Source organism: Carassius gibelio, chromosome A2 (assembly GCF_023724105.1).
Source record: "Carassius gibelio isolate Cgi1373 ecotype wild population from Czech Republic chromosome A2, carGib1.2-hapl.c, whole genome shotgun sequence".
In the NCBI taxonomy this organism is placed as follows: Eukaryota; Metazoa; Chordata; class Actinopteri; order Cypriniformes; family Cyprinidae; genus Carassius; species Carassius gibelio.
Window position 1 is genome coordinate 19,766,341 of NC_068372.1, and position 19,624 is coordinate 19,785,964.

A 19,624-nucleotide genomic window follows, 5' to 3' on the forward strand; every position below is an offset into this window, starting at 1 on the left:
AAAGTATAATTAACACATTAAACAGGCGAATACAATACATTAAAAATACATTTATTAGTAGTAGGCTAGTAGCCTAATATTATATTGATAATTCTACGTGCTCATTATTATTATGAAATCGTTACAACAGAAATGCAATACAAATAATGCGTTTTTTAATATTTGGAGTATAATCATTAATATATATATATATATATATATATATATACACATATATATATATATATATATATATATACACACATATATATATATATATATATATATATATATATATATATATATATATATATATATATATATATATATATATATATATATATATACACACATATATATATATATACATATATATGTATATATATGTGTATATATATATATATATATATATATATATATATATATATATATATATATATATACACATATATATATATATATATATATATACATATATATATATATATATATATATATACATACATATATATATATATATATATATATATATATATATATACATACACATATATATATATATATATATATACACACACACATATATATATATATATATATATATATATATATATATATATATATATATATATATATATATATATATATATATATATATATATATATATATATATATATATATATCTATATCTATATATATAGATATATATATATATAGATATAGATATATATACATAAAATGTTGTTAGGAATGCGTTTTAGCAACGAAACGTGATTTTAATATTTTTTCAGATAGTGGAAAATAAATCTATGTTCGTCATACAGTTTGATATGTTTGACCAATCGGGGTTTCTGTGTTTGACATGGATGCTGCAGCTGGTGCAGTTTTGTTTTGGCGTTTGGATTAGTTACGAGCGCAGACGTTTTATCGAAAGTACTCTACTCTTGCTCCACTCACAGGACTTTGAATAGTTGTGTGAAAATTTAAATCTCATGTGATTATAGCTTTGCACTGACGAAACACACGGGCGGCGGTCTCCTATGATGCACAGAATCAGCGAATTAGGGCCTAGAGCAGAAAACTGGACACACACCATGTTAAGAGTACGAATTCATAAAATTTTATTAAATAGATTTTAAAACTTTTTTAAAAACTCTGTGTGCTGTGCTGTGTGTTCTGTTTTTTTTTTTTTTTTTTCCTAACCTAATATCTAATCACTATAACAGATTGAACTGAATTAAAACGATCTTGCAGTAAAAGTATTTGCATTGTGCAACTATCTTTGAGGTTCTTTGAGTACATCTACCTGTTCAAGAGTGGAGTGCTTTTCCAAATTGAAGAAATTACTAAGCAGTGTGCAAAGATTGCTCTGACGGAGGCCTGGGACCCTTTTGATATTCCCCTGAACTCCATATATGAGGACCAGTATTTCATTGGAGGACCCGGAGACATGATCGAGCCCCAAGAATGGTCTGATCGGAAACAAGCTCACAAAAGTATGTTTATAATAAGTATGCTTACACAAGACTTGTAATGTGGCCCTGATTTGCATGATCAGCACTTTGCTCATTTTTTTCTGTCTTTCACAGATGAAGCTTAGGTTGGTGTGTACACTTTGAAGGACTGCTATCCCGTACAGGAGACATACACCAAAAACAGAAGCGTGACCGCGTCCACTCGCTTTTTTGACCTTCAGCTGGGCATTAGTGACCCAGGGGTGTTCAACCCACACAGCACCTGCCAATCAGCTCGGACTGAGAAGATGATGTCTGACTACTGAATACATTATGAATACATCGTATGCCTTCTCAATATCAAAGAACATTCTGGTACTACCTCTTTATTTACTTTTACTTTACTTTTACTTTATTTACATTCAGGTGGATGCTGCACACTGGTGGTGGATGAGGAGATACCCCCTGTCTATGTAAAACACTTTGAGTGCCTAGAGAAGTGCTATATAAATGTAATTAATTATTATTATTACTTGAGCCTTCCTTAATGCTGCCTCCATACTAACTACAGAATCCATAGTACTACGCCCCTATATAAAACCACTCTGGTATTGTCAAAATAACCCCTTTTTCTCAATAAAATATACTAACTTTGACATTACCATTCTCTCCATAAGCTTATACATGTGTTTGATGTCAGTGCTATTGGAATAGCTGCTTGGTTGAGTTTTGTCTTTCCCTGGCTTAGCAATTGGCACTATGAGCCCATGTTTCCACTCAGAAGGAAGTCTCCCTGTTTCCCATTCTTTATTAAACAATCCTAGAATGATCTTTAATGATTTTTTTGATACATTTTTTTTATCAAGTCAACACAAATTTCATCCGTTCCTGGAGAAGTTTTTCTTACCATTGAGAGTGCTCTCTTCATTTCATACATTGTAAACTCTGCCTCTATTACACTACCTGAAAATGTTTGGATTTTCTCTAATGCGTTGTCTTCCATATCTTCTCATTTCCTCAGGAATATTATCTATGCACCTTCATAAATGTTTCTGCTAAAACTTCTACTTCATCTAAAACTGCTGATTTTTCTTTATCTGTTAAAACTGGTATGCTACTATATCTATGAATTCCACTCATCTTTCTAATCATCCCCCATATTGAAAGATATAATACCATCATGTGAGAAAAAAAAGAGCTGAATGGCCTTGCATAGGCTTGTCAGAGCCCAGACTTGAAAACCCCACTAAAAATCTGCGGAATGAAATGAAGACTGCAGTCCACAAACAGTCACCATCAAATTGAACTGAACATGAGCAGTTCTGCAATGAGCGTAGGCAAATATTGCAGTTCTTTTCTATACCCAATATACCTTGATATTTAACATTTATTAAAGGACATGAGTTAACAATGTTAACAAGTAATGTTTAATACAAGAATACAGTGACTAAATAGCCTACGTTATATCACATTAAACGTTTCACCAAAAGAATACTGAAAGTATTCAGCTCTAGCCTCATTTGTTTGTAAATACCCATTAGTAATTATTTTCTTTCTAATTCAACGAAATTAAAACAATTTTGAATTTTAGGGCTATTTAGCGAATGGTGTATAACTGTATAGGCTATTTTGAATGAATTACAGTCGAACAGTGACTAGGCCTGACGCACTTCCGGATTCTACTACATATCCCAGAATTCCTTTTCCAAAACAACATCACACTATTTCCTGTATGACTGAAACGAAAGTCATTATATGGTGCGGAATTTTTAACGACGGGTATATCCTCACCGATTTATTTTTGGTTGATTGTAATACAAGGCGTACTTTTATGGGATTGCACAGCAAGGTAAGCGATATGATCGATAGCTCACATTGTTTTTGATAAACAAATGCTATAATATGACAAGAAGTGAACCTGTGATGTTCTGTAAATAGACTCGATGTAACCGGATAGATTGTTTTCATAAGAGATTGTTAGTGTAACGTTAGGACTGTTCATTTCGCTTGTTACATTTTAGTTAGCATACTAGACATTTCTGGTGTATAATCATAACACTGTGTTTCAAATGTTGTGCTATTCGCGCTGCTTTTCCTGCTATACCGCTGTATTATCATCATGCTAGCCCAAAGCTTATACAGTGGTTTGCCAGAGCTCTGAAATAACCACTGCACAGCATAAACTAAAATTAGTTCGAGATAACTGCTTTCTATACTTGTCCATATTATAAAAGGAACTAACGTTAGGTCCATTTTGTATCAGCATATCAGCTAACTTAGAGTCATGGTAGCAATGAAGTCAAATTTCCCATTCAAGTTATCAGGAAGGATGACGTTAGTCTAGAATGAAATGAATTACAGCAAAAAGTCAGTTCACTTCTCGTGTATGTCTATTTAGGATAAGCAAATATCCTGCCTAGTGTTATTAAGTCTGTCTTACAGAGTGATATGCAAACTATGCAGTCCATAAGGCATGAGGACCCTGAAAGGGATTCCTGTGCTGGTTGTTTTTTGGTAAATGACATCAGTAGGAGGAACTTGTCTTAATAACCAAGCAAACAGACTCTTACTGTTCTATTAAACTCTTGCCTGTTTTTTTTTAAAATATTTTTTGCAGTGCTTCCTGATAAGACTGGCTGGACTACATTTTCATGCCTAGTGAATATAATTAAGTCTAGGTATTGCTCACTTGCCACAGTCCTTGCGACTGTGATCAAAACTGAATTATAGCAAGCTTTGTTGATTTTAGCAGGATTGATCCACTTAAAGACTTTTGGCTGGTAGTTTTATAATTCTCTAATGACATGATGTAAAAGAAGTTAGAACATTATCTTTTCATCATGATTGTAGATAATCCTGCTTATTACACAACTACAGTTGTCAATATTTGAAGTGGATCAAAACCTTTCATCAAACTTAAAATATGAATCTAAGTTGAAACTATTATTCAGAGTTGGTTATCAGCGTTTCCTGAACAAGCGGTTGGTTATGTATTGTTGTCATGGGCAGCGGGTTATTACTCCACATATTTTACTGCTGAATGCTTTGTTTGTTCAGAACCAAGTATTCCAAAGAGGTGTGTAATGGAGGGCAACAGTTCCCACCAACATTTTCAACAACTTAGGTTCTGAAGTATTTTTCCAATTCATATTGCCCCATAGTTTCTCTGTTTAAGGGATACTCCACCCTGAAATGAAAATATGATCATTAATCACTTACCCCCATGTTGTTCCGAACACATAAAAGCTTTGTTCGTCTTTGGAACACAATTTAAGATATTTTGGATGAAAACCAGGAGGCAGCGTGGCAGACTCAGAAGACTCAGACTCAGCCTGCATTCAGCTCCTATTCTCCCAAATGGTGCTACAGTGATGTGAGGAGAGACAGAGAAGAGGAATTGTTGAATAAAGTCATTATTTTTGTTTTATTCGCAAACAAAAAGTATTTTTGTCGCCTCATAACATTACGGTTGATCCGCTGATGGCAGATGGACTATTCGGACGATACGTTTCTGGACCCTGACAGTGTTATTTACTTGGCAGTCTTTGGGACTGTCACAAGCATCCCGGTTTTCATCCAAAATATCTTAAAATGTGTTCCGAAGACGATCAAAGCTTTTATGTGTTTGGAATTAATGTGAGATTAATGTCAAAATTTTCATTTTGGGGTGGAGTTTCCCTTTAAAGCATTGTAAGTCAACCAGCTTTGAGGAAAACAACAACTTTACCAACTTTGATTTGATGCCAAAAAGACAAGACTGTGTACTTAATCTGTCGACTTTAATTAAACAGATCAACATAAAAATACTGATTTAAAGATGTGGGTATAGAAACCACATTTAACACGTATTTCAAAATAAAGTGTTCTTTTGGTGTAATGTGGTGTTTGATTCTCTGATCGGTGGAGATTTCTTGCAGTTTTTCACCAGGATTCCTGCTGTTAAACATGCTTATTTAAAAAGAATTAGATATACTGCAGACTGGTAGCTTCAGCAAAAGCATGCATCCCACAGTCAGCAATAGTGTAACTCACAGTAGGCCTGCCTTTTAACTTTTAAAAATGATGTTAAAAATCAATTACCCTATGGATCAAATTAATGTTATTTTATTTTGTTATTCTATAACAGTTTTTGCACTCGTTTCATCACTTCTTTGTGTGTGTGTGTGTGTGTGTTTTGAGTATATCCACTCAGTGACCGTACAGAATGTTTGATGGGTTTTGTTGATTTAGTTTGAAGACATCACAAAGTCCTGATCAAATGACAGTAATAACTATAAACCTTTGATCGCTGTGTAAAATGCCTCCACTTTGTATGTATTTCAGAACTAGGCATGACTACAGAGTCTGACTCTCCAGAAGTGTGAATGGAGTGGACGAGACTGACGAGAAATGGACAGCCAATGCAGCAGCAGTGTGGGCAACATTAACTCAACACCCGTTTCTGCCCGTATCGAGTCCTATGAAGGAGAGAAGAAGTGCATCTCTGATGTCCGAAGAACATTTTGCTTGTTTGTGACCTTTGACCTTTTGTTTGTCACCTTGCTGTGGATCATTGAGCTCAATGTATGTTGGAGTAATACATTTCCACAGGATATTATGAATAATGTCAAGTTCTTAACCTCTTTTAAATATATGTGAAAAAAACACCTGTGTAACTTGCACATTTTGTTTTTACATATTTTGTTTAACTTCATCCAGGTCAACGGAGGTATAAAAGAGCAGCTGAGAAAAGAGGTGTTGGAATATGATTACCACCAATCGTTTTTTGACATATTTGTAAGTACATACGCTCTATTTCAGAAATATTACCTTAAAATTTGAGAGGGAATTTCAAGTAAATATTTATAGTCAGATGGGTTTGGCTCAGAAAAAAAGTCTGGGATTTCCTAACCTATTGCAAAAGTAAAGGACCTGCTTTTTAAGATATATTACATATTGGTGCTTTATCAGGGAAATCACTAGCCTTTAAAGCTGTGAATAATGATGAAACTGGTGGTGGTAAAATATCAGGGCCAGTCCATCCCACAGTTCCCTTTTCTAGTTTGACTTAACATATGAGCTCTCTTTCAACCACAATTTCTGCCCTGCAAAATTTAGGCCTGGTTTCACAGACAGGGCTTAGATTAAGCCAGGATTAGGCCTTAGATAAATTTTTTTAAACATGCCTTAGAAAAAAAACATTACTGGTGTGCACCTTGATTCAAATAACTGGTACACATTTTTTATTGTCATGTCATATTTACATTTTTTTTTAATATCAGTGAAAGTTATTTTCAGTCGAGATAGTGATATCATGCATTTTAGTCTGGGACTAGCCTTAAGCCTTTTTTGTGATTCTGGGCATTTATGATCTAAAAGGGATAGTTTACCCGAAAATAAAAATGTTTTAATCATTTACTCGCCTTGATTTAGTTTTTCTCCTTTGGAACACAGAGGCATATATTTTGGAGAATGTTTTGTGCATATACTGTAAGTCAGTGGTGTAAAAAAAATAAAAAATAAAGCACCTTACTGACTTTCATTGTATGACATTTTTCAACGTATCTTATTTATCAAAGAAGAAAGCCTTTTACAGGTTTAGAACAACTTGACAAAATGTTTTCTTTTTCATTTATTTAACCCTTCTTTCTAGGGGTCACATGCTTATTAAGAGGTTTGTTTCCGTGATGTACACATGTAGTTCTTTGGTGCACTGAAATGAGAGTTTAAAAAATGTTATTTTTAAATGTGAGAGTTCCTGTTATGGTGTGATGCCGGGCAAAAAAAAAAAGCAGGTTCTTGTTAAAAAAAATGTCAAGACAACTCTGTATTTTGGAAATTACTTTGCCTTGTAAGCTCTGTGTTATCTAGATTTATGCTAATGCAAAGTGTCGCTATTTTTAAAATACGACTTCACCACATTCTTTAAACTGAGTTTTTAATGTAACATATTGTTTATGAAATGTTGATCAACCAGTCCTGAAATATTGATAGAACATGTAAGTGTGTTACATACACTACCATACAAAAGTTTTCAATCTTCAATGGTCACCAAGGCAGCAAAAATAATTATCTTGTCAATTCCCCTAAAGAAAGTAATGACTTATTATAAGTGTTGTATATATGGAAGCAGAGGATAATGTTAGTGTATGAATGTTTGTCTCCTCAGCTCTTGGCTGTGTTCCGCTTTGCAGCCTTGATTCTAGCCTATGCAGTGTGTAAGCTGCGCCATTGGTGGGCCATTGCGGTAAGTGGCTAAATACTTGATATTTCTCCGTTCTCCACCAGAGGGCACTGTTGCTTTACTCTCCAATAATGTGCGCTATTTTTCCTTGTCCGGTTCTTAACACAAGTTGCTGGATCAAAATAATTCGACTAAGCTTCACTTAAACGTATAATTGTATGGTTTTAAACGTTGTAATTGTAAAAGTTGTAATAGATTAATGTAATGATCATCACATCTCTTCATTACTCCATTACAGATAACTACAACGATTGCAACTGGTTTTTTAATAGTCAAAGTAGTTGTGTCAAAGGTATGAGATTTTTTTATTAGAGATTTATACTTATTTTTTGGCCAATGCAAAAACAATAAAAATACATTTGTTTTGTTGTCCAGCTTCTTTCGCAGGGAGCGTTTGGGTATTTGTTGCCCATTATATCCTTTATTCTGGCATGGATAGAGACGTGGCTGCTGGACTTCAAAGTCCTGCCCCAGGAGGCTGGTGATGAAATCAGTGAGAGTCTAATATCTAATTACAGTGAGACGAGAAACAGTAGTCATAACTATGGTCAGTAAAGCTAATGGAAACAGATGACATTGTAACTTATGCTGATTGGGACTCATTTGCTCTTCCAGTGTGTCAGTGTCGTGGTGTTTAGCTGACACGTGTGTCCTGTGTTATAGGGTATCTTTCAGTGCAGAATACACTAGATCAAGAACCTCTTTTGTACCCAGGACCCGTTTCAGAAGGCCAGTTCTACTCTCCTCCTGAGTCCATGGCAGGTAAGAAATGACTAACTGTTCAGTACTAGCAGAACAAGCACGGAAATGGTTCTCGGGGTCACACGGAAACCTACAGTCATGTGTTTGTTACATTTTTTTGTAGTCAAAACCGATCACGGTTACAAATGAGAGATATAATGTTCCCACCAGGTTTATACAACGTTAACAGACACATTATTTTCCAGGAAATGCCACTGTCAGAGCTCAGGTGCACTGCGGTGAGCGGTTTGAGATATTAAAGGAAAAATGTATTTAGAGGTGTTGCAGCTGTATTAAAGAGCTTTGAGAAAATACACCATTTCCCTTGAATAAATTTTAGATTTTACTACATTATAATTTTATATGCAATACACACTAAATGTATTATTTGTATGGCAAATATCATATATTAAGTTGGATGTCCACCTCCAGATAATCACCATATTTATAATAACACCATCATATATAAAAAATATGATATTAATCTCATCATATAGTAAAATGTTGTATTTATTGATACCACTGTTAGACCACATTACATTATTATGGGATCTCCTTCAGTGCTTCCGGAATATTTATTTATTTTATTTATTTTTATATTTTTGATTCTGGACAATTAATATTTTAATGACCGTGTATTTATTAAAAGAAAATGAATTGTTTTATTTATCAGAATAAACAGAAAACAGGACAAACTTTGCTAAAAAGATTGTTTTGAATAATTATTACCTTAGATACGATTCAAAACTATTGTAAATATATTAATTTAGTTAAAGTATTTGTATAATGCTTTTTAAGTTGGTATAAAACTTGCCCCATGCTGGTGGTCCTTTTTAGCACCTGTGGTGAAAGCCCACCTTGCCGCCTCATACAGTTATAAGATGTTTCAACGAAACACACCACTTTTATCATATATTTTCAAACAACATCTGCTCCATACATATGTATATGTATGTATGTTTGTACGTATGTACACTATCGGTCAAAAGTTTGGGATCTGTAAGACTGTAAGAAGTCTCTTATGCTCATCAAGGCAAAACTGAGAAAAAACTGTAATCTAGCAAAATGTTATTGCAATATAAAATAATGGTATCTGTTTTAATATCCTTTAAACTAGAATTTATTTATTGTGATGCAATTACAGAAATTGTTATTACATCTATTACTCAGCCATTACTATAGTATAAATTGTCACATGATCCGTAAGAAATCATTCTAATATGCTGATTTATTATTAGAATTATCAATGTTGTGCTGGCCTGGCAAATATTTTTTTGGAAACTGCGATATTTTTTTCAGGATTCTTTGATGAATAAAAAATAAAAAGGAACAACATTTATTAAAAATATGAATCCTTTCCAACAATATAAATGGTTGCTGTCACTTAACAATTTAACAAATCCTTGCTGAATTAAAGTATACATTTCTTTCAAAAAAGAAAGAATAAAAATGTACTGACCCCAAACTTGTGTAGTGCAGTTTATATTGTTATAAAAGAATTATATTGTAAATGCTCTTCTTATTATCTTTTAATTCATCAAAGAATTCTGAAAAAAGCATTGAAAGTTCCAAAAAAATATTAAGCAGCACAACAGTTTCCAGCACTGATAATAAATCAGCATATTAGAATGATTTCTGAAGGATCATGTGACACTGAAGACTGGCGTAATGATGCTGAAAAATATATATTTATACACACACACATACACACACACACACACACACACACACACATTAATACATACAGCATACATTAATATTAACAGTTTGGGTTCAGTAAGTAACAGTTTGGGGTAAGATTTAAAAAATGAATACTTCTTTTAGCAAGGATGCATTAAACTGGTCAAAAATGACTGTAAAGACATTTGTAATCTTGCAAACAAAATCATTAAAGAATCCTGAAACAATCTTCAATAGATCTCTATATTTTCTCATTTACAGTATTTCTAGTTTGACAGCTTTTTTTTTATTTTGTTTTGGTTTGTTGGTTTGTTTGTGCTTCTCCTTTCATTCTTTGCACTTCTCGATAATTGCATCAGCGGTATCCAATCCGTTGTGGGCATCTAAACTCTTTTTAACAGTATGTGTTTCTTGTATTTTATGCATTCATTTTAAATGATCGCATGTCTTTGCATTACTTTATGCCTTTGCGTGCTTTAGATTCACATTCTAAAAACAGGATCACTTTACTGTGCTGATTTTTTTCAGAAAGATGTTGTTCACTTTGTAAACAATGCTTTTTAAAATAATGAATACTTACTCCAACGTGTGTGTGTATATATATATAAATATATATATATATATATATATATATATATATATATATATATATATATATATATATATTTTTTTTTTTTTTTTTTTCATTTTTCATTATTTCAGTTTTACAGATTTGCGTGTACTTTATTAATAGGAAAAAATTGAAAGCTTGAATATTATGAATATTAGCCAATCGGTTTGTTTATTGTGTGGAAACACCAGCCATGTTCTGTTTGCGGACATTGATGTTAATCACACTATTATGATCTTTTGCTTCTGTAGATTCTGATGAAGACCTTGATGATAAACATGATCTTGAGAAGCCCATTGTCTAGCAGGTATTAATATTAATAGTTATTTTTTAAAATGTTTAACTTCCTCAGTGGATCTAATCTAATTAATGTAAATAATAGGTTGTTATTTTTCTTTTTTTATCAGGAGCTCCGAGTGCAACAGCCTCTTCCAGCGCTGCTGGACCTCGGGCCGTGTGTCTTCATATGGGTTTTTGTACATGGGTGACCAGAACTAGACAGTCTCTGCCTTCGATCTACTATCAGCATGATCAGCAGTTTGTTTATCTGTCTCCATCTGCCCACACAAGCTCTTAGTGATTCTCCATTTTTTTGTGTCTTAGTGTTTTTCCACTGAACCAGTTTGTTTAGTTTAGTTTATGCAGTACGGATTTAAAAAAATGAAGGATTTTAATGTGTATTTCGAACAGAAATAACAAACATTTAGCTTGTTTTCACTTGACACTCTTCAACTGCTTCTGTGTAACAAAACGACTGCAGTCTCACGTTTATGCTAGCATCTCCACACGTGTATTAACTCTGATCTCACATACATCACTGGAGAGAGGACCTCACTGTGAATAGCAGTATAGTCTCAGGTCTGCACTGCCACCTTTTTCCAATCGGTTTTATTTTTTTTAATGTGAGTTCTACCAGTCTGAGTTTTTGGAACGAACAGCGAGATGATAGAGGCTTGAATTACTTGTAAAATAAAGGACTTGCCTGGTTTTGCATGAAATGCACTTAAATGAAGAAATATATGACATGTAATCATGCATGGATTTGTTATGTGTTGGTTTTTTTGTTTTTTTGGCTCCACTTTAGGAAGCATTCCTAAATCATCTTAAGTAAAAGAAATCTACTTCCTGTTGAGTTTACTTGTGCCATGCTCACTGAATAAGGGCTTATGTGCCTTGTGCAGGTCTGGGACCTTCGTTTTTCTTTCAATAATTTGAGAATCTCCATGTACGTATCACAAAGCCTCAAGTATGCAGGATGATGGCAGATTGTATTCTTCCTTCGTTATGCATTAAAACAGTTACTGCTTTTATTAAATGTGAGTCTCTTTATGCATGCATTTCTACAGCCTGACAGCGGAAGAGGGGAGCGGAAACCCCAGCTGAGAGTCAGTTTGTGCTCTCACGGATAGTGCAACCTCCTCACCCACAAATAACAGCTTAGATTAACAAGACAAATGCTCTGCAGCCGCTAATAAATTATCAGCCCATCATACTGTGGTTAAACTGCTGCCTGTTTTCATTCCAGTAAGCGCCTCCGCCTGAGGTGTGTGCATACCCAACCACATTTTCCACCGCAGCAGTTTCAATCACCATCATGATGTTTTCACATTCATGACAAGGCTTTTGATCTTTAAACGTAGTTAATGCATAGAACAGATACGAGAAATGCTCTTTTGTAGTGTAGTAAACCATATAAGGATGTAAAATGTTATTCCATTTTTTTTAAGTAGTACATTGTAAATAGAAAATTTATAATAGTTTACAATAAGGTTCCATTAGTTAATGTATTAACTTACATGAACAAACAATGAGCAATACATTTGTTACAGTACTTATTCATCTTTGTTACTGCTAGTTCATGAAAATACAGTTATTTATTGTTCGTTCATGTTCATTTACAGTGAATTAACTCATGTTAACAAATAAAACTTGATTTTAATAATGTATTAGTTAATGTTAAAATTAATGAAATAAGATCAAATAAATGCTGTGGGAGAGTTGTTCATGCAGTTCATGTTTACTAAAACAATTAACTACTGTTAACTAATGAAACTTCTTCTTAAGTTATACTGAACAATTGTCCAGTTTAGTTAGTAATTTAGCAGATATATTTATAGTCAATTTTATTATTATTATTATTATAGTATTTTATGATGTTATATTATTGCCACCTAATTAAATATGTATCTGATACATATAATATTTTATTGTTATTTTGATTTATTGATAATGTCTAGGATAAACTGCATAAAGGCAATCGTCTTTTTATATGATAATTTCATTTCATTTTTAAAATAACCTCACAAGCATTATTTATATTTTCATTGTAGAAAAAGAGCATTTATAGAGAATTCCTTTTGCTAGACATCTAAAATAACATTTCATTTATTTTAGGCGCAGATTTTATTCTGAGAATACCAAAAGAATAAAAAACAGAATACAAAGTGAATACAAATAACATTTTTAAATTTGGGTACATTACACATTTAAAAAAATTGAAATATTGCATTTCAAAGATGTAAAAATAAATTGTGCAAAGCAGATCTACAACAAATTTAAAAGCAATATGATCAAGCAGAGATAATATAGCTGTAGATATGTTCTTTAGTCAGCGAAATGTGCTAATAAACCTTTGCTTACTTGATATTTATCTTAAATCTCTAAGAGCTTTCATCTTTCTTTCTTGCAGCTTTTCTCTTTAATAGAAAGATAAACACAACACAAAAATACATTCCGTTCTTCATGATCATGACACCATATGCATAGACAAACATGTACAGACTGCGTATTTGCTCCGAATCTCCTGTAATAAAGAAAAACAAATAAATAATAAGTTAAATGTAATATATATGTATTAAATGTTTTAGCAAGAATGTTTTGACAATGTACGTTTTTTTTTTTTTTTGGTCCATTAAATTACAAAAGATCACACTCAGATTTTAACTGATACAGGCATATATATATATATATCTATATATCTATATATATCTATATATATATATTGGAATAATATATTTTGGATGGGAAACAAGAAAAAAAAATCCATCAAAATGTATCTATATTTATCCAAATTCATATAGAAAAAATAATTTGTTTACCTGATTTTTTATTTATTATGGTCTCATCAGTGGGTGGACAAGTTGGCTTTTCATTATCTGTAGGTTTCTTTTTCAACGTGCTTACTTAAATAAAAAAAATTAAAAAAAATAAATGCACAGACACCATACACATGTATTTCTGAATGTCATAAAGCTCCATGAACATTGTAGTAAATCAACGTTTCTTCAAATTACCTTTCTTCATTAAAATAATTTGGGGTTTCTCAGTGTTTCCCTCATGGGTAACAGTGCATCGGAACTCGTTGCTTTTGGCTGTGTTTTTATCTATAATCATCATACTTGACACTGCTTTAACTTTAACCTTTTTATCTTTTTCATCAGCTTTGTAACTCTGTTCCACAACATATTTATCCTCCACGTTCGTCCAATCTACTGTTTCATTCTTTTTTTCCCATGTGAATTTTACCAAGTCAGGAAACATGTCTCTTGCGTTGCATAACATTGTCTGATTGGCATCTTCGTTACGGTACGGTAGGTATCCAGACACTTTTGGTGACTCAAACTTATCTCCTAGAGAAAAACATTGAACATAGTTTAAGTCATCAGTGAGCAAATGAGCAAATAAGCAAAACAAACAAACAAAAAACGGACGACTGGCAAAGTTTTTACTTAAAAATTATAATATTTTATGCATTTGAAGAAATTCTGACACTGTTTCCTACCAGTTACAATCAGCCGAGTTCCAGTTCCAAATCTTTTGATCCAGCCACCCACTCAGATAAAGTCTATTACAAATACTTCTGAACAACCTAAAACCTTCTAACCTGTTATATAATTGATTTATTGTTCCTGATGGTCTACACTATTTTAAAGGTATAGTTCACACAAAAAAAAATATGTCACCTTCATGCCATTCAAAATTCATATTACTTTATTCATCTATATAATGAAAAAGATATTTTGAAGAATGTTTCTACTGTTGAAATGAAAGTCAGTGGTCTTCACAACACTGAACCCATTTTTATTTTCATCATATGGACAAAAAAACATTTTTCTAAATATCTTCTTTTGTGTTACACAGAAGAAAGTCATACATGTTTGGAATGATATGAGGGTGAGAAAATGATGACAGACTTTTCATTTTGAGTGAACTATGACTTTAACATATTTTCTCCTTTTCTAAGCAAACAAGCACACTAGATAAGCAGAATGGAATATGGACTTTTCTTCTCACTGTCTCCAGCTGAGTTACACAAGTAATTGGACTGAAATTAAGTTGACAGTGCTTAAAATCTGTCTAGAAGACCTTAATTATATGATTTTTTTCTTACCTGTAACATAAAGTCGAGTACCCGGACCGAAGACTTTCTTGTCTCCCACAGTCATTTGTTCTTGAACAAAAAGGTGCAGCTTGTGCCAAAGAGCATCTGCTGTTTCTTCATGTTGTAGAACATCCCTGCAGAATTTTTAATAATGGCTAAGAAAGAAAAAAATAAATACTAATCTTGATTTTGGTCACTGAGGTGCTAAAACGTTTTTAAGTTACTTTTCTGTTGAACAGGTCCAGCAATAACCGTGTGCCATATCACACTGTCGCCAGTAGGGACTGAATTCGTTTATTTACAAGTCTTCCAACAGACTCAACCAGCTGGGATTTGACTTGAGAGTGGAAACACAGTGGCCGGCGGCTAAGGGGACCCACTAAACTTAAAAAATAATAATAATGTATGTATGATATATAAACAGTTAATCAAACGAATAATTCAAGTGAAGGCCTTTTGTCTGCTTATCTGAGCAGCTAGTTCAATTCTTTTAACTCCTTAAATGCTGCAGCTTACAGTTTCGTATTATTCATCAGCAGATTTGTCCTTGAACAGTCAAAATGTCATTCCTTGCCCATTTTCAACCTCATCCTTCTTTTCCCAAGTGTTCAGGATCAGCAGATACTATTTATAGTGCATGCAGTTCATAGATTCGCAGATGGTTTTTATATCATAAAAACCTGTGGCTTGTGGTTTCAGTTTAAGGCAGACAGCCTGCTCAGTTTTTGTACAGGGAGTTGATATTTATTACTGCTGTGCCACCCGAGATCCAGCAGGCACAGTAATACACCGCTGAGTGCTCTTCTTTCAGTTCAGGTATTTTCAGAGCCAAATTTGACTGTTTCTTATCAACTTTAAATGATTCAAAACCAGCATCATTGCTTGTGGCTCCACTTGAAATTGATGAATATAATATTCTTCTTAAGATCTGGTTCTCTTTTAGTTGATACCAGTGAATGTAGCCATTGCAGGCTGATGGAAAAATACAGTCTATAACAACTGTCTTGTCCACAGATTTGATCATTGCAGTTTTCTGTTGAAGTTTCACATTTCCATCCACTGCAAAAAAAAAAAAAAAAAAAAAAAAAAAAACCTTCAGATTTAAAAGTATATGTTTCTTTAGGTAAGATATAATAGCTGATGTAAATATCAAATTAATATGTATAACTTGATGGTATATTGAAAACTTCAAAATGAGAAGACTCACCTTTACAAAAAAGGAAAATGAGAAACAAAAAACATAACTGCATTGGAAGACTCATGATGGCAGAGAGTGCCTGAAGAGCTTCTGTCTTCATTGTGGGATGAGGGGAGGTCATAAAGGAGGTTATGATATTAAGTTTCCGGCCTTCATGCTAATCTGAGTTAGTTTTGTGGCTCATGATTCAGATGTGACAGATTTTACAGCTTCTACTCTGCTTTAGTATTTCACAGATATAAAATTAGCATAGGTGGTTTTAATGTTTTTGAAAGTAGCCTCTTATACTCGCCAAAGCTTCATAACTGATCAAAAATACAGTAAAATTAGTACAATTTTGAAATATTTTAACAACTTAAAATAACAGTTTTCTGTTATAAACTGTAATTATTTTCCTGTTATGGTAAAAAGCTTAATTTTCTGCAGCCATTACCATTACCTGTCACATGATATTTCAGAAATGTTTCTAATGGACATATCATTAGTTTTCAAAACTAAAAAATAATAAGAAATGTTTATTGAGAACCAAATCAGTATATCTGAATGATTTCTGAAGACTTTAGTAATGACTGCTGAAAATTCAGCTTTAACAGGAATAAATTACACATTAAAATATACTAATATAGAAAATAGTTATTGTAAATTGCACTCTCAAAAATAAAGGTACAAAAGTTGTCACTGGGGTGGCACCCTTTTCCAAAGGTAATAGACCTTTCTGATAGTGATCAGAAACTAATATACCTTTAAGGTATATGAAAAGGTACCACTCAAGCTACAGCTTTTGTAGCATTTTTCTTCACAAAAATACTGTTTTGTGGAACAAGTGGGAGGCTGTTTCCCGTCCTTATGCTAATCTGAGTTTGTATTGAGGTTCATGAAGGATGGCAGCTCGTTTTTCTTTTTAAGAACGCAAGCTGAATCTGGTTATGTTGTTTTTATATCCGGAAAAAATAAAAGAGAAATTCCCATATAATGTAAACATTTAAAATTATGCATTTGGTGGTCTCAGCTTACATTGCATTCATACATTTTATAGTTTCATGTATTCCCCTAAACAACCATAATTTACTGTTTGAGCTACAGTGATACAAGTATATATTTATATAATGTTTATATAAAGTTTAGAGAAAAGTTTGTGGTTTCTGATCAAGACTCTTTGCATATGAACTGAATAAACAGGAAAAAGGAAAGCATGAGAAGAGCATTCATAGCATTAATGGTGGCAGAGAACGCCTCCTGTGCTTTCTCTGCAGTGGAATTAATTTCAGTGTATAAGAAACAGGAAGTTGAAATGCTATTGGGTGTCCTAGACTCATACTAAATCACTAATCTGAATAACCCTTATGTTTACCTTAAATTTATTCCATTCCATCAACTTTTTCATTTTAATGATGGGATTCTTCATTTCCAACACTTTTAAAAAGTGACATAGGAGCAGCCTGTTAGTCTGCAATGAATGCAATTTCAATGTTGTTTGGACTGCCTGCACCAAACAAAACAAGTACCCAAGCAGCTGAAGTAGCATTTCAGTGTGTGGTTAAAAATTATAGAATTATAGAATAATGCAACTCAGAAGTGTTGCATAATCTCATAAGACCATCTAATGGTACCTTTCCACTTTGTGATATGACACGGCTCGGCACGGCTCAGTATGGCAAGGCACGGTTTGCGTTTCCAGTGCAGTTTAGTACTGCTTAAGAGTGGGCAGGATTATTCACGTTATTATAGTTGTGCTGCCTTTACTCCCACGACTCCTTAAAAAAACCTCTGTGTCGCCCAATCAAGCTCCCGCTGGATCCGCTCCGCTGTTCACTTGGAACTTCAACCGAGGTGGTATTAAACAAGGTGCCAGGTACTGTTCCCAGTGAACCAAACTGGGCTGTACCATGCCATACCATGCAGTAAAAAAGCACCATAACACTCAAACTTTTTTCTCATTTATTTTCATATATTTCTTTACCTTTCTCCTTAAAACACAATCAATGCAAAACATAAATAAATGCTTAGTCAAAGATTTAAAACTTTTTGACTGCATTGCTCACATTATGTACTGCATACCAGTGGCCCATAATGTGTTACTGTGTACTGAGGCTCCTTATCGGATTGTGCACTGTTCATTAATTCCTTTTTTAGATTGCACTGTGATATTTGCCTACTGTATGGCTAGCCGTTTAACATTTAATATATAAACTGTACTTGTATATTTGCAACTAGTAGCTTACTTATTTTTAAGATAATGGAAAATATATTAGTAAGTATACTAATTTATTAGATACTAGTGCTTATGCATTAGATATAAGTACTTATTTCAAGATTGACTAGTAACTATTCTTTTGTTAGTAACACATTTAAATTGCCATTGACTTCTATTGAGATCTGTCATTGAGATGAATTCACTGAATCAATTATTCAGTTTTGACTATATGTATTCCAACAAAATAATTTTAACAATAAATAAAGCAGTTTGTAATCTAAATTAAACTCCATAATTTCAAAATCTGTGAGTAGGCCATTCAATTGAATGATACGGCTGGAAAGGAGAGCGGAGTGGCCCAGAACACTCTCAAAAAATCTAACCTGAAGAAGAAACTTCTAATGCCCCTGGCGGTAGTCAATCTGAATTAAATATTTATGTTTGTGGAAGAGTTTAATTAAAAATATGGGAATACAGGAGATGTAAGTCTTTGTTCGAACCCCCATTCGCTTCTACAGAATTTTTGTTGTTCATGCCGGAGTCTACAAAATACTCAATATAACATGAACAATGTGTACTATTATTGTTCTGTTTCTGCAGAAGGACATTGCTGGTGTGGTTTCCAAGTTCGACATGAATCCTCAGTACTCAATAGATTAGATTAGATTCATCTTTATTGTCACTGCACATGTGAGTTACAAGTCAACTAAATGCAGTTAGCATCTAACCAGAAGTGCAATAAGCAGTAAGTACAGAATATACAAGGTCTAAAATACGTACAATAACCATATATATAAGTATTATGGACATAATTTACAGATTTTAAATACTATCAGCATGATATACAGATAGGTGTACTATGAACATACCATACAGATGGATTATGTAAAAGTGTATATACACTATAGGCAAAACTATGAACATATGAACATAATTTACACTCTTGCAATGGACAGTAAAGTGCATAGAAAATTGTGTGTATGGTGTGTGTGGGGGGGGGGGGGGGTTGTCAAAGGGCAGAGTTCAGCAAGGACTTGTTGTTCTCATTTGTAAGTCGCTTTGGATAAAAGCGTCTGCTAAATGATTAAATGTAAATGTAAATGTAAGGGTATGGTGGAGGGGAATTTATCACAGTACCATGACTTTCAACAGTATTTTCAGCA

At 33.2% G+C, this 19,624-nt stretch overlaps 2 protein-coding genes and 1 pseudogene across 6 annotated transcripts; 2 read left to right on the forward strand and 1 right to left on the reverse strand.

Moving 5' to 3' along the window:
- The first annotated feature begins 998 nt into the window (after nucleotides 1-998).
- On the forward strand, nucleotides 999-2,822 carry LOC128022737 (mammalian ependymin-related protein 1-like; annotated as a pseudogene).
- Nucleotides 2,823-3,134: 312 nt separating this feature from the next.
- On the forward strand, nucleotides 3,135-12,003 carry stard3nl (STARD3 N-terminal like). 4 transcript variants are annotated; one of them, XM_052617808.1, is made up of 9 exons: nucleotides 3,135-3,283; nucleotides 5,758-5,997; nucleotides 6,133-6,210; nucleotides 7,583-7,660; nucleotides 7,896-7,949; nucleotides 8,033-8,204; nucleotides 8,321-8,419; nucleotides 10,940-10,995; nucleotides 11,071-12,003. In XM_052617808.1, exons 2-8 carry the CDS (start codon nucleotides 5,824-5,826, stop codon nucleotides 10,990-10,992), a joined length of 708 nt encoding a protein of 235 aa, XP_052473768.1. In that variant the 5' UTR covers nucleotides 3,135-3,283; nucleotides 5,758-5,823; the 3' UTR covers nucleotides 10,993-10,995; nucleotides 11,071-12,003. The 4 variants fall into 4 exon arrangements, with proteins under 4 accessions (XP_052473768.1, XP_052473759.1, XP_052473782.1 ...); XM_052617799.1 differs by having other exon boundaries at nucleotides 11,096-12,003; XM_052617822.1 differs by having other exon boundaries at nucleotides 8,033-8,150.
- Nucleotides 12,004-13,057: 1,054 nt separating this feature from the next.
- LOC128030372 (immunoglobulin kappa light chain) lies at nucleotides 13,058-17,192 on the reverse strand. 2 transcript variants are annotated; one of them, XM_052617934.1, is made up of 6 exons: nucleotides 16,277-17,192; nucleotides 15,832-16,128; nucleotides 15,079-15,120; nucleotides 13,982-14,317; nucleotides 13,787-13,870; nucleotides 13,058-13,491 (listed from the first exon to the last, which is right to left on the reverse strand). In XM_052617934.1, exons 1-6 carry the CDS (start codon nucleotides 16,386-16,388, stop codon nucleotides 13,349-13,351), a joined length of 1,014 nt encoding a protein of 337 aa, XP_052473894.1. In that variant the 5' UTR covers nucleotides 16,389-17,192; the 3' UTR covers nucleotides 13,058-13,348. The 2 variants fall into 2 exon arrangements, with proteins under 2 accessions (XP_052473894.1, XP_052473900.1); XM_052617940.1 differs by lacking the exons at nucleotides 15,832-16,128; nucleotides 16,277-17,192 and adding an exon at nucleotides 15,586-15,812 and having other exon boundaries at nucleotides 15,079-15,224.
- Between the last annotated feature and the right edge of the window lie 2,432 nt (nucleotides 17,193-19,624).

Excerpts from the sequence above, each read along its gene's own strand:
- stard3nl (XM_052617808.1), top strand. The coding sequence starts at position 5,824 with ATGGACAGCCAATGCAGCAGCAGTGTGGGCAACATTAACTCAACACCC. Across the intron at positions 5,998-6,132 it reads TGTGGATCATTGAGCTCAAT|GTCAACGGAGGTATAAAAGA; the intron begins GTATGTTGGAGT and ends AACTTCATCCAG. Across the intron at positions 7,661-7,895 it reads GCCATTGGTGGGCCATTGCG|ATAACTACAACGATTGCAAC; the intron begins GTAAGTGGCTAA and ends ACTCCATTACAG.
- LOC128030372 (XM_052617934.1), bottom strand. The coding sequence starts at position 16,388 with ATGACCTCCCCTCATCCCACAATGAAGACAGAAGCTCTTCAGGCACTC. Across the intron at positions 16,129-16,276 it reads CATTTTCCTTTTTTGTAAAG|TGGATGGAAATGTGAAACTT; the intron begins GTGAGTCTTCTC and ends TTTTTTTTGCAG. Across the intron at positions 13,492-13,786 it reads CATAATAAATAAAAAATCAG|GAGATTCGGAGCAAATACGC; the intron begins GTAAACAAATTA and ends TCTTTATTACAG.